Source organism: Temnothorax longispinosus, chromosome 3 (assembly GCF_030848805.1).
Source record: "Temnothorax longispinosus isolate EJ_2023e chromosome 3, Tlon_JGU_v1, whole genome shotgun sequence".
In the NCBI taxonomy this organism is placed as follows: domain Eukaryota; kingdom Metazoa; phylum Arthropoda; class Insecta; order Hymenoptera; family Formicidae; genus Temnothorax; species Temnothorax longispinosus.
The window spans coordinates 9,487,138-9,501,774 of NC_092360.1; the positions used below are offsets into that span (position 1 = coordinate 9,487,138).

At 40.9% G+C, this 14,637-nt stretch overlaps 2 protein-coding genes across 2 annotated transcripts in view; one reads left to right on the forward strand and one right to left on the reverse strand.

Moving 5' to 3' along the window:
* LOC139809347 (uncharacterized) overlaps positions 1–14,300 on the reverse strand; it is a 53,726-nt gene extending 39,426 nt beyond the window's left edge. The window contains exons 1-7 of the mRNA XM_071772179.1: positions 13,290–14,300; positions 10,844–10,953; positions 10,487–10,692; positions 10,123–10,311; positions 9,888–10,031; positions 8,379–8,475; positions 5,805–5,969 (exon numbers count right to left, since the gene is read on the reverse strand). Coding sequence (XP_071628280.1) covers positions 5,805–5,969; positions 8,379–8,475; positions 9,888–10,031; positions 10,123–10,311; positions 10,487–10,692; positions 10,844–10,953; positions 13,290–13,471 — 1,093 coding nt within the window. The 5' untranslated portion in view covers positions 13,472–14,300. The remainder of the gene's footprint in view (positions 1–5,804; positions 5,970–8,378; positions 8,476–9,887; positions 10,032–10,122; positions 10,312–10,486; positions 10,693–10,843; positions 10,954–13,289) is intronic.
* Positions 8,490–9,881, forward strand: LOC139809356 (cilia- and flagella-associated protein 299). Its single transcript, XM_071772194.1, has one exon. The coding sequence runs from the start codon at positions 8,772–8,774 to the stop codon at positions 9,486–9,488; it is 717 nt and encodes a 238-aa protein (XP_071628295.1). The 5' UTR covers positions 8,490–8,771; the 3' UTR covers positions 9,489–9,881.
* Positions 14,301–14,637: the final 337 nt, after the last annotated feature.

The window sequence follows — 14,637 nt, forward strand, 5'->3', positions numbered from 1 at the left end:
TCCTCCCTCCTTACCCTCCCCCTTTTCCATCGGAGCCTCGTTCTCCGACGAATCCTTTCGAGACGAAGAAACGCTCCAGGCGTTTCGCTTCAGTAACCGCGGTCTTGGTTCAGCTCCTCCCGGATTCCTTTGTTTAATGCCTTATTGCGATCTTTTAACGCCGTTGCACTGTTGCCATGCGCCGCGCCCGAGAGGAGCCCGAGCCGCGTTGCGTCTGTTCCGGAGGTTTCAATTAGCCGAAATTAAACGGAACCGGTTTTGTTAACCGTTTATTACCTCAGAAAGTTGTAAACCGGGCGGTAATCTGCCTCGATATAAAAATAAAGCCCCGAAATTCGCATATAGCACCCGTTCCCGATAACGATTATCGACCACTTTGTGACACAATTATGATTGACGTCAGAGAATACACAATACACATATGACTCACGAAACTAATCAAATGTGCTACGCAATTATCTATAATTAATTAATTTAAAAAAGGCAATCGACGAAAACCTTTCAATATCAATGAGACATAAACAAACAAATATCTATGATCGTGGTGTGTGTGCTACAGTTATCTTCGTTTATAAATTTTCAAAAGAAATTCGTAACAATAACATGATTTGATCAGTTTCGTGAGTCACCGTATATATTATAAAGTTATTTTTATAATTTATATCTAATCAAAAAATTTGAATTTTGCATTCAAATATGAATTATAAAAATTACTCTATTATATATTTATATATTCTCTGTCAATCGTTGAGAATAATCGTTTCCATTGAATGAAAGATTTGTAAAATGGTTAACATTCAGCTATATACAGCAAAATGTCACATATAGAAACATGACGACAGAAGTAAAAATTTCAATCTAAATGCAATTTTCAGAATTATTTTACTTTTACGACGTGTCACATTGATAGCAGAATATTTTCCACTTCTACGTTCCGCATTTTTGGATAGTAGAATCGAAAAACGATCTAAAAAAACTCTACTGGTACAATTCTAAGTTGCAATTATTTAAATTTCCCCGAAATTTCTTCGTCTCGAACGTCAACATCAATACTGTAAAATTAATATTCCGGGATCTTTATCGCATAAGTTAAATAACGTAATTACTGTATAATGAGCTCGTCTGGTGCCTGCGAGGGTACGCCACGATATCCGAGACAGTCGAGACAGATTGCGCAAGTACGTCCCAGTATCCAAGCAGATGCGGCTCACGTACTGACGGCTGTGCCGTCATCGTAGATTTAAGCGCTATGCGCCGCCGCGCCGTGTGATTCAGAACGTTATTTAAAATATGAGGAGCGGGGTATGTGTGCTGTGCATCGTGTCAACGATGCGTCAGAGCGTGACGGAATCTCCAACATATTTCTCCTGGGATGCTGCGTGACCGTTCGTTCTCCGCGCCGGCGACTTTTCTTCTTTCCCCGCGATTTCCGAGGGGAAACGTCGTTGAAATCAATTTTAAACGCGTGTCGCGCGACACGTACTTACAAATTACCGGCGCGGCGCAAGGATGAGAAACTCGCGCGCGCTATCCCCGCGCGCGCAGACTCGCTTTCCCAAATTAACAATTATGGGAACGTGAGACGTAGATCCTTAACGCTGCGCACACGTTTGCGTTCTCTCCGCCGAAGCTTTTCACCGCGCCGTATGGGTATTGGCCTTTACGCTTCTGAGATCCGCGTAAAGCGAGAAGGGATCGACACGTTTGGCCGGTTGTCACGTATATATCGTGGTACCTCAGCTATTTATTAGCCGACAGATCAAGACGTATATGTGACACGTGCTTGGGTCTATCGGCTGATGAATAAGTGAAGAGCCGGGTGAATTAGGGACTTGAGTCAGATAAATATCAACTCAAGTCGTTAATCTATTATTCATGATCACCTGCGACGAGCGATTTTTTCACATAAAATAGACATTAAGGGCAGATAATAGACAATTCATACTAATAGATTGAGTACTTAAACCATATTAATATATCGATTTCTATATTTTCAAAAAAATGTATTTTATCACTCCTAAGAATGATTTACGATCACGAGCAGAATCGGAACAATATTTAATTTAATTTAATTGAAATAATTGTTCGAAGTAAAGGTAAGTTCGTGAAAAGTCTCCCGTTTTCAATCGCTTACGACTGAAAGAAAAAAAAATATATTGTTGCTTTGACGTTATTAACAAGGAAAAATTCGATGTCCGAATCGCTTTGAGAATTTCGCCACGGCGAAGATTAAGTAGCGTTCCAGCTACTCTTTATTGCAACCTAGTGCAATGCGATCTTTATGGTGAAGACTGACATATAGGGTTCGCGTAATTTTCGAATTCCTTACGCGGAAAGCGCGAAATAAAGATTACATCGGTGCGGCGGATGGCGACGATAATCGCGCACTTCCTAACGGGGAGGCATGTTTTCGCGGACGCAGCGGACAGTAAGTACGGTAGTTTCGCGAGAGGGGAGAGATTTCCGGACTCCTTTCGATGAGTGTGCACGGTGCCAGCGTACCGTTGCCGCTGGGAAAACGTCTGTCGCGCGACAACAATGCCGGGCCGTGTCGATCGCGCTCGATTACTTTGAGTTCTCTTTCTTTGCCTTTTGCTCTCAGAAGACGGTGAGCCAAATCGCGTCGTCTCACACACGCGCGTTTAGTCGCGATTTCTATACATATTACGCGTACGAAAGCAATCGCATGATGTCGATGCTCGTGATCGGTGATTACTAATTTCGAGGCAATATCGGAAGTTGATCAACTTCGTGATTAAATAAGCGAGCTAATTGAGCAACTAAGATAACGCAATAATTTCCTGATAATAAAAAATTACTAGTTATTATAAAATTATTGAAAAATTTTTAATAATTCGTTTAGTAATTTTGCAAAATTATTAAGAAAAAATAGCAGTTATTAATTTCATCATTAACATCATTCTATTACTCCACTATTTAAAAATTTCAATTATCTCTCAATTAAATTTCAGTATTTAATTATTTAATATTCTACAAAAATAAAAATTACTAACTATAATTTTTTAGTCTACTTTTAGTCTACAAGGATTTTTGCTAATAGTGTTTTCAAAAGAGATGAAATGGGTTTTGAAAATACAGGGATCAATATATTAATTAAAGTACTTAACCCATCGATTATTAATAAATCATATACTCTTAATGTCTATTTCTGAAAGAATCGCTTGTCGCAGATGGTCATAACTAATAGATTAACGACTTGAATTGATTTATCTGACTCAAGTCCCTAATTCACCCGAATCTTCAATTATTCATTAATCGATAAAATTAATAATTATAATTTTAGTGTAATTTTACAAGGACTTTTGCTATTCAGTAGCGTTTTCAAAAACCTTTGTTTCCTAGTACCAGACAGACTATTAGATAGATCTTTCAAAAGTAACTACTAGATAGATACTTTTCACCTTCCCCTATCCACTATTCTTTATTTACGCTTGACAGTCAATTGATTGCGGGTGATCCGCGACTTACCGAGGAGAATTTGTACGAAGGCGATCGATCGGGCTAATATTCTTCTCGAGGTCCTCCTCCTCAGAGGCACTATGAATCACTGTGAATCACTGAGTCACCAACTGAGAGACGCGAGACGCGGGGTTCGGTCGCGACGAAAAATCAATCGAAGGGAAAACGTCTCGGGGAATATAGACAACGGGAGAGAGACGGCCGATCGTGCAGACGGGTAACGAGCGAGTGAGAGAATGATCGGAGGAGCCGCCAAGCTTTGCCGGTCGGCCTGCTCGCCCGAGGACGAGGGAAAAGGCGAGCACCGAGTCTGCGTTACATTCGACAGACCACCCTTCGACATTCAGTGAGGCGAAAAGAAAAACACAAGAGCCGATAGCGAGTAGAAGACGTCCGCAATGTCATCGAGACAGTGCCTTGCATTAAGGCGAGATCGATGATTCAATTACGAGTTTATGTCGCAAAATGAAATACGCGAGATTCGGGAAAAGACTTATCGACTTTATTGCTCTCGTCCGGTTGAAGATTGCTGGTACTTGGAAAAATGTCGTTTGCAATAAGCATCAGTTAGCATCAAGTCCATGTAATTCCATCTCTTCCAGCCTATCCGAAATGTACCGAGTGTATTCAGAACATATTTTCTTTCAATTGTAGATCCTTCGATCAATTTCGAATAGACTTTTCTTTTCCGAGAATATTGAGGCATTTTAGTTATTCATAAATTCATAATTCACGCAAGTGGTATCGATGCTTGAATATTTTGTTAAGATAAAGCTCAAAAGAATCACAAGGGAGACTTATATTTATGAGGTATACCTTATATGGAATACCTTATGTGGAATACCTTATATTAGGTCATCCCATAAGTAATGCGGTTATTTAGATATTTTTAAAATAAGACAAAAAAATTGACATTTTAATTTTAATCCAAAATATATTTTCCATTATTAATTACAACTTCTTCACATCTCTTAATCTTAAACTTTCAATTCCCTGGCGATAAAAGTTTTTCGGTTTTGAGCTGAAAAATAAATCAAGCTTCCTATTATACTTCATTATTTATAGAATGACTCAATATCACTTATTGTCGTTAAAATGCATTTATATAACTAGTGACCGTGTTATCATACAACTGCTCATATCGTACATTTAATAAATAAATAAACCTGAATACTATCGGCATTATTTCCTCTGGAAATAATAAAAATAAAAAACAGCTCATGTCATGCAGCTGCGTTTGCACGAAATTGTGATAATTTCTCGTTCACCTGCTGCTTCAGCTGCTCCTATCTCTTCCCGCTTTCCCATCTCTGGTTGTAAAAAAAAAGTAGCTCAACTTACACGAGAAAAGAATCGACCGCCGGCCAATTTGCGTTAACAATGGAACTGTCGAATTTGCTCGTTATCTCATCGTAACTCGATCCCTCGTGAATTTCGTGGAAAAGTATCGTCAGAAAGATTGACCGATCGGTCGCCGGAGAGCGCGTCGCACAAAACGCTACGCAAATTTTGTGTCGCGTCCGTTCCGGAAATCGAGGAAACAGAGCATAACAAGTAAAGGCCACGAATATAGAGAGAGAAAGAGAGTGACTGGATTACAAAGAGATTCGTCTTTTCTAGCACAAATTCCCCGACGAAACGACATCGTTTCCCCTACTTTCTCGAATATCGCAGTATCGTTTTGGCGCTAATGGCGCTATACGGGCGATACGACGATGAAAATGCTTCGGCTTGGATTTCCTACAAAGAGCACGCGCTTATCGCGTAAAGTACTTACGTCGTGTCGATCAATATACATCGAATACGTGCGCGCCGTGTACTTATTCGAACGGCGATGTTCGCAGGATTTTCTCCTCGTTATTTTTCAGTAAGAAGTTTCTTTCGTACGAAATCTCCTGCCTCGCGATCTCCTAAGAGTTTATCCGTGAAAAGTTACCGCGATTCGCGAAAGAGATTCACAGTTCCTTAAGTTTGATAAATTATAGAGAATAATTAGTGGCGCTTTGAAGAAAGTTCTTCTTTTCAACGTTTTCAGCACCTCAAAGACCGCTTAAAAAGCGTGAAACTTTAGTTTAAAAAGCCTGAGGCGTGCTTTTAAATCCTCACTGGTCGATCATATTAAAAATTGGATAACTAGATTAAGTGCTCGAATAAGTAATATTCTTGGTAAAAGCGAGAGAAAGAAAAAGAATATGTATTAATACACCGTCAAGTGTTGCCGAACGTAGTGCGCAACGCAGTTTACTTAGGATTTTTATGATTAGCAGTTTACTTAAAAACTTTTATTAATTACCGAGTCAAGTGAAAATATATATTGTACTTACAGGGATTCTGCAGCACCTGCCGGTAGACGCGAAGCGCCGCGGTTCTCTGGTCAACGTAATCCCACAATCCGTCGCAGGCGATTATGAGAAAATCCTCGGTACCGTCCAGATGTACGCATCGGACCTCGGGCTCGCCGCTGATGTACGGTTTATACGGGACATCGCCTGGAAAAAGAAAGGAAAAGAAATGAAAGAACGAGACCGCTCCGCTGTTAAGAGGCACGCGCTCGCCGGAGGCTTGCTATAGGCGCGAACGCGAAAAGCGGAAAGGAATGTTCAGCTCCGAAAGTATGCGATTATAAGATTGGAGCGGAGGCAACTGTTACGGTTTATCCATTGGTAAAGCCGTAATTCAGATATTTTACACGTGAAAACCACGCCACGCGGCGCGCAATTAAGTATAATTAACTGTTTAATGAATAGCGCGGCTAATTTAAATAACGACGCCACTGCAACAACGCCGCGCTTCCGGTTATTATGAATCCGAACGCCGCGGCCGCTTTTTCTTCCATACTATCCTCGCGAAACCGCGCCGGAGCTTGGCATACGCATACATATTACACGTATACACATGCATACACACACACCCACGCGCGAGAAAACATATTTGCATCACGCAACCGAGTTATCTCATTCGCCATAATACAAATTAATTTTTACAAATTTATAATTAACCGTCCAAAGTTTTCATTTAGGACCCTGTTGCGCTAACATCGTTAGCGATAATTAATTTCGGTTAATTAAATTCTCTATGTTAACGACGGCGAGTCATTAAGGCTTATTTAATTCGCGTCGTTGATATACGAATCGAGTTTTATACGACGTAATTCGAAGAGGAATAAGGCAACAAAAACGTCCAGATCGCTAAAAAATGTCGCAATAAGAATCTTCTTTTTACAAATTAAATCGCGACGGAGTCATCTTGATCTCTGGAGCGCGTCGGAAGGTCAACGCGCTGATGAACGTTCGATATGTCGCGGCTCGCGAGCCCTACGTGTCTAAAGATAAGCGAGAATGGGAGAAACAGTCTTTTAATTATTCCGGACATGCGATTGTGCGAGCCACACTCGGTGGAGCGCCCCCGGAGCGTAACTGCACGTAGTATTATGTCAGCGGGCGAACGGAACCAACAGGATACTCGACACGCGGCCAGAATTCTTTTTTTCCTCTCCTCTTTCCTCCTTCACCTTTACAGGTCGCGTTTTTAAGCCGTAGTTGGGCACGGACTCCTCGCCCGGACGGCCCGGGCGCCCGTTCCTTACTTGGCTACCGCGGCGAACAATACTTGCGAGTTCGATAACGAACGACTTTAATTCTCGGAACATCAGTAGTCTCTAACAACGGGAAAGCTCGCGCCGATTACGTCAATCCGAAAGTAGCATTTCCTACACGGCGATTACTTCCGTCTGGCGTGGTAATTCGTATCCATCGAAAACAACATCGGTCTCGATTAGTTGCAAACCACGTTTTCGACGACTACGTGTGCGGAATCGAGGTTTCGCAGACTATGAAAAGCGAAAAAGTTTCCCTACAATTGCCAAGGAAAATGGAAATAAGAGAAAAAAAAACACTTTCCTTATGAGTTCGGTGCGGCGGTGATCTAACGTACTTTCCCAAGAATTAGGCGTGATTAGTTTCTAATTCGAGAAGATTAATATCAGACTTTATTGTTTTTAAGTTTCTAGAGGAATTAATTACATTGCAGTGAAACTCTAATATGCAACTTTGTTGCATGAGGATTTTTATGTCTCTTTAAATCTGTGAACTGTTAAATATTAAAGGATAAAATTTAAACTAATACTTTAAGTAAAATAACATTGTTTTGTTATTTTTAACTACCATGTCTGTAGAAATTTATTATTTTAACTCTATTTAGTTCAGTTGAACTAACATCGTTTTAATTAAATTGACGACATATTGAGTAAGAGCAGTGGCGATCTATAAGGATGGTTAAAAATAACTCTAATTGATTATAATTTGACATTACAAAAACAGTGTAAAGTTATACGAAACTCCGGAATTGATATCGGTTTCTTACATACTACTTTGCGTTCCTTGAAGAATTCTGAACGACGTGCAAGCATCGTTTACTACACCGCGGTGTCACGATCGACCACGCTGTCTCCATCTATATGTTCCTGTCTTCTTCAACGCGGCGAAGGCCGACTGGTAAATCCGACAGTGGAAACTTTATCGAAAAATCTAAATCCCTTTGAAGCGACTTTGATGAAACTTCGGACAACTTAACCGCCGATTAATTCAATCGGCACAACTGCGAGAGCTCTAGTTATATAATTCTAAGGTCATCTCCAAGTTTATCCTTCATATGTCAAACAAAAAAATTAATAATTTTGTCTTCTATCAGTTAATAAAATATTTTAGGTATAATTATTTGAATTAATCGTCGTATAATTCAGAGTTTAATTAAAGTCACCCTTAGATATCAGTGTGTCGTTTAATTATTTAAAGGATTATCCAAACATTTCGTACGAAATAAAAAAATGCTAAGTTTTTTATTTTCAGTAAATTTCTATATCTTTGCGGATAAAAAACATACGTATTACAATCACTTACCAATGGCTCGAGATATACTGAGGAGTCCGTTTACGCGCAACACACCCATACAATGGACGACAGCTCCTCCCATATTGTGAATCCGTTCGGTCTCGTCCTGAAGGGAAAAAGATCATGACGTATGTAGTAAATAGGGCACATCGTACCCGGCCTCGATAGATCTTGCACATGGCATTGTCAATAAAGAGTCGAGCGTAATATTCTATTTCGTGATAACGTATAGATGTCAAACGTGTCGATACTTCGATACTCTCGCTTGGATTACCTTGAATACCTTGGATTCATGTTTCACGCGTCGCGATTGTTCGCAATATAAAGGATTCCGAACGTCAGTGACAGCGTAAAATTACTGGTTTAAAAATAAAATCACTCCCTCTGCCTTTCCCTTCGAACATGACTGTCATCGGGACGCAGACCGACAGTGACAGAAGATTGCTGAATTTTCCAAATTACGAGGAATATTTAGATTCGCTAGTGATACCTGCAGATATCTGCTATCTCAGAAGCACCAAAACCGCACGCCAGTTGGCTGAGCTCGGTTACCGCTGCACGGGCGAGACTCTAAACGAAGAGAGCTTTTATCGTCGCTTGCGAATCGTGAGAGATCTATTGTTTCCCGTTCACCGTCCTTACGTACTCACGTCGGAATTCGTGTCGCCTGCCGGTAGGTTAATGGAGGAGCTCGCCCTGCGCGAGCGAGCCAACAGATTAAGGATTTTATCGACCATCGTGTTTGTCCGCCGCTTCAGAACGAAATTGCAATTCGAGGAATCGGCTTACATCGATTTCAGCGATCGGCTCGAAACGGAAGATTGGCTGCCGTATTACCGAGGGGAAAAAAAATTATCGCCGCTCAAGCGAGATCTCGCGTACTATCACTGGAGAATGGGGAGGACGTGTTTGAACGAGACCCGTAATTACGTGCCGATCGTAGACCCCAAACGTGGCCTGTTGTTGAAAAATATTCACGACAGACAGGTGATCACGGTCGATCCGGTTGTCACGTCACCCGGTGTGCAGACGACGCGAGTTCGGATACATTGCCCGTTTTATGAGCACGTAATATTGTACGATCATGTAATTCAAAGCAAAATTGCACATGAAAATTAGAGATGTCAATATCATTCAACATTATTACACTGACTAGATTTTCACATCATAAATCTCCATGGCGTGCATCTTTTCTCGCCTCTTTTCCAATGAAAGAAGACGATGGCAATAAACAAAGAGTATTTTGATAAACAAAAGTTAAGATTACAATCTTAAACCAGCGTAAAAAATGATTGTTAAGCTGATGGACTATCGATTTAGCCGATGAGCTAAATTAGTTTCATATCAAGAACGTTTGACTATAAATACGAATGCGAGTTTATTGCAAAAGCGGGATATTTCGAGGATTGAGCTAATTGAATATGCGATTTAAACATTAAGAATGTTTCAAAAACGAGAAATTATCTTATATTTTTCATTCCATTCTATTAAAAGAAAAAGGAAATCCAGGTTACTTACTTCTCTCATGGGTCGATGAGGATTCACCAATTGCTTCACGTTGCCGCGTGTAACCAGCGAAGCCATGGAGTCGCCAACCCAAGCAATGTACAATTTCTTATTTATCAGCAATGCGCAAACCACAGTGGTACCACCGTTTAATTTCTGTAACGAAACACAATGACTCGATAGAGTTATAGAGTTATGACGAGAAGCGAGCAAAATAAAATACAAATTTCATTTAAGGAACGTTTACCTGTGTACTCGATTTCGCTATGAATTGTGCGTCGGTAGTTAGGAAAGCATCGCGCAACGCACGTTCCGGATCCGTAGGATAGTGCACACTCTCGACCAAATATTGATGTAGATGCGTCGCGCAATACGCCGCGGCATCCTGTCCGCCGTGGCCGTCGAATACGGCGTAGTAATCCACAATAGTGTCATCCTGCAAAGTATAAATTAACGTATCAGTTCGTATATTAGCACGTCGACAATGTCAAATCGAAATTAATTTCGAATATAATTGCCAATAAATTTTGACGCGTAAATTAACACTTATTATTTCAGCGTTATATTAAATAATTAACTGAATAATTGCGAACGGCCAACGAGATCTCTACCTGAATATTAAACATGGTATTCAAATCGTGCAGGATCATGTGGCGGTCTTCCATTTTTCTTCTGGAATTTTTAATAGCACCCACTGTCACTTGCGGCGTCGACGAAGGTGGTGGTAGGAGGGCCAGTCTGCTGTTATCTAAATACCGCCTGCAGATCTCGTTCACCTCGTTCGTGACGGCTTGCATGAGCTTCAAAGGCGCGTACGCTGCGAAAAAGATCAATCCATCTTGAATATAAATTATCATTAATGTTAGAAATCAAAGTTGCCTACATCATCTTTTAAATGGACACTTTGTATTTCGCATTTTCTGTGAATATTTATTGAAGTATTACGAAATCTCATAAAAAAAACTTACTCTTTTCTTGCTGCCTCAGTCCGCAGATTTCCGGCTGTTTCTTGCATGTTGATTTGATCGCTTGTATCACGAGACGTGCGATGTAAGACTGTAAGCTTGGTGGGCAGTATCTGAAACCAACCACATGCTTTTATCGTCTTTCTTACTTCCGAGAAATATCTACAAAGCGATACCAATTTCATAACGACACAATGCAGAATGATTTGACCAGTTTGGAATCAACTTTTCTTAACAAAAAATACGAAGGTAATATCAGTAGCTTTTTGCGATAGTTTTATATTAGTTATAATTTATAATAGTTATATCCCATAAAGCGATACTGAAACCAATTTCGTAAGCATATGCTTTCAAAAAAAAATTTCGAAAATATACGAAAGTAATTTTTAGCAATAGTTTTTTTAATAGTTATAATTTATATCTATAAACGATTAAAAATAAAAAAAGTCCGCGAATTAAACCGTCAAAACAAGAATAAAAAAAAAAAAAAATCTTACTGTACTTTTAATTACTAAAATTAAGTAGCATCTTTGGTCAGTGCTTTATCCTTTAATGAAAAAATCTACCTTTTTCAGCTGCGCCATACACTTGAAATAAAATAAATAGATACTCGGAATTTTTTTTACAGAAGAAAAGGAGAAAAAAGAAAAAATTATAAGGAAGTACATAGAGCGCAATTAAAAGAAGCGGACTTAAACATTCGTGGCGTACTCGGTTATCTCTCTTTTATCATATATCGTGTGTATACAATTTATCCTTTCTGTTTGGTACGTGATAACGACCGACGATGGGCGGTGATAGTCTCTCGTGACGGTTTCAGTTAAAGTAGATAAACGCAACGATAGCGCGGAAGTAGTTTTCATCTCGCGACGATTCTCAGCCGTTTCGCGCCTTCAGAGAATTTGCGGTTCGAGAGGGCAAATTTTTTACGTAATCCCACATTTCCTGCTCGCGTGATGCACCGTGCAGCTATGCGTAACTTTTTTGCGCGTCGACTTTTTTCCACATCGCACACGGTATCCTCGCGACGACTTTGAGAGAACTCGAGTATCTTTGTGCGCAGCTTACAGCCGCGGTACAAATCGTGTTTATTGAAACTTGTAGGAGAAAATATTTCATAAGTTTTTTCATTTCTTTTTAATAGAATTATTATAGAATAAAAATAGACATGCAATAATGCCTACATAATATATAGGGTATCTCAAAAATATCAATTTTTACTAGTTTCCAAGAAATCATTGTTAGCCTTTATGTTTGTTAATGCTATAGTTAAAGAACTTGCGTTCGTTTCTTTTCCAAAATATAATCAATTTCTAGAGATAAGCGAAATCCACTAGCAGCTAGTTTTACTAAATTCTTTCCTCTCAACTTTAAATTATAGTGTTCATTTTTTCTAAATTTAATTTTCAACGCGAAACTTTCTCGAGAACATGTAAAACAAATGCATTTTTAGAATGTGATAATGTCTAAATGGAAAAAGGGACATGGTTAAATAATATTTTCATATATAGAGATCTCTAACTTGAAACAATATTAGAAGATATCTATGAAAGATTAGAAGATTCAAAATTATTAGCCCACATTCTTAACTTTTTCATGCGTTATATAAGATCGTTCGACTTTCTTGTTCTTAATATTGCATAAAGTAGTACAATATCAGCTAGATATAATTATAGATATTTAATAAAAGAATCACAATTTTTAGGGCAACGGATCAATAATAGAGAGAAAGAAGAAAATCCGATTGGAATTGGCACGCCAAAATAAACGAGTCGCAGTCGGTGTCGCCGAATTATTTTACAAAATTCCCGTTTCTGTGATTGTTTTTCATAAAGTAATTAATTAAACATTTCGCGTTAAAAATAAGTTCCGCTTTATTTACTCGCAGACGTGAGTCTTATCGCGGGAAAGAGTCGCGAGTAAATAAACAGATTACGCGAGAGGCCTATAAGCCAAGGTGACATCGTATACGTGTCTTCGAATCTGCTTGTATAAAAATATTAATGAATGAGTTTAAACTACTCTCCGCGTCTCTTTTTACTCCTAGAAATGAACAAAACATATATCAGTTAAGTTACTATCATAAATCTAACGTTTATATAGAAATGAGTTATAATTTATAATAAAATACATTATATGTATATATATATATATATATATATATATATATATATATATATATATATCTCATTCTCTTTCTAGTATTGTATCTAGATAACCCGAGTTCGTTGCTCAAAGATCAAATTCATCTCGCGGATACAATACAGAAAGCGAGTGGAGTCTCACGCGTCGGACAAGCCCGCGAGGCTTTTGGCGTCTCGTCGGAATGTCAAACGCAAACGCACACGTGCGCGCGCATACACACACACGCACACGGGGACGCGCGCGTGACAGCGCATCACCACTCCCACGCGATGATGAATCCAAACAACAAAACGCGTTTGCTTACATTCGATTGAGGTACTGTAGAGTCAGGCTGATGATCTCACCGACGAGCTCGCTCTCGTTGACGTCGCAGACGCTCACCTTCACCGGCAGCTGATCGTCCGGGTTCACCCTGGCGACGAACTCGGCGAAGAATCGCGAGTACTCGCCGAGGTAGTCGCCGTCCGCCACGCAATCCGCGGCCATTGTCGCGTCTCTTAAACGCTCGTAAACGCACGTGCCGCGCGAGGAGGCAAACGCGCGACGCCACGCCGCGTCGCTTCGGTCCGCTCCGCACCCGCTCCGCTCCGCTTTGCTCCCGCTTTGCTACGACGTTTGCTACGTGCGCGCGCGCGCGTGCAACTACGCTACTCCGCGTCTCTCCGCGTTCGACGCGCACCGGCCAGCACCGGCCAACGTAACTGTCACGGCTGCTCGCGTAACGTATATCGACGCGCGCGAGTCGATATCGCGCAACCGTCTGTCTCTCCGCAGTACTCCGCACCGTCGCCGAGTCGACTCCGAGTCGGGGGGTACGCGGCACGCGACTCCGATACGCGATATTTATATATAAGTTATGTCATTCATTCAGCGGAGCGTCCCGCGTCGCGCACACCGTCTCGCACACTCGGCCGACCACTACGGACGCGCGCGGGAGCGGGACATGCTTCGGTTAACTTCGAAGGGCGCGTATGTGTGTGCTGTGCACTCGCGCACGCACGCATGCACGCGCGTATGTGGAACGGAAAGAACGAGCGGCGCAGTTACGAGGAGGGACGGAGAGGGGAGGACTGAGGAGGAAGCGTGAGAAAGAGGGAGGGTGGAAGGGACGCGCGCCGCGACGTTCGAAACCCTGGGCGTTCCACTTGCTCGCGTCTCCGTTTTTTTTCCCATCGACGAGTCGACGAGGATCGACTCACCGCGGTGAAGACGCGCCAAGAGATCACCTGCGGTCGACGCGTTTCCCCCGGCGACCGCGAATGTCCGACTTCCGCGACCTTTACCGACGCAACGATCCCGCGTCGCGTCGTTCCGCTCGCGAGATTCTGCGCCTCGCCTCGCGGCAGTCGCGGCCACACGACGGTTTCAAGGTGGACAAGTTTCGCGCACGCGCCTCGTCGCGATAAGATCTCGCTTATTTCGCGGGAATAAATTAAAAAATAATAAAAGAACCTACATATTGAAATTCATCACCAAGTTTCTATCCTTCCTTAGTGAAAAAAATTCTTGTAATTTTCTCAGAAATTTTCTATAAGAATTTCTTATTATACATTTATGAAAAATTCTGAAAAAAATATGTCAAATTTTTTATAACTTTTAGAAATAGTTGGATGAGGATTTTCGGAATATTTCATTATCTGTATGCCTGAAAA

Bases quoted from the DNA above. Each gene is read 5' to 3' on its own strand.
- LOC139809356 (XM_071772194.1), top strand. From the start codon at position 8,772: ATGACTGTCATCGGGACGCAGACCGACAGTGACAGAAGATTGCTGAAT.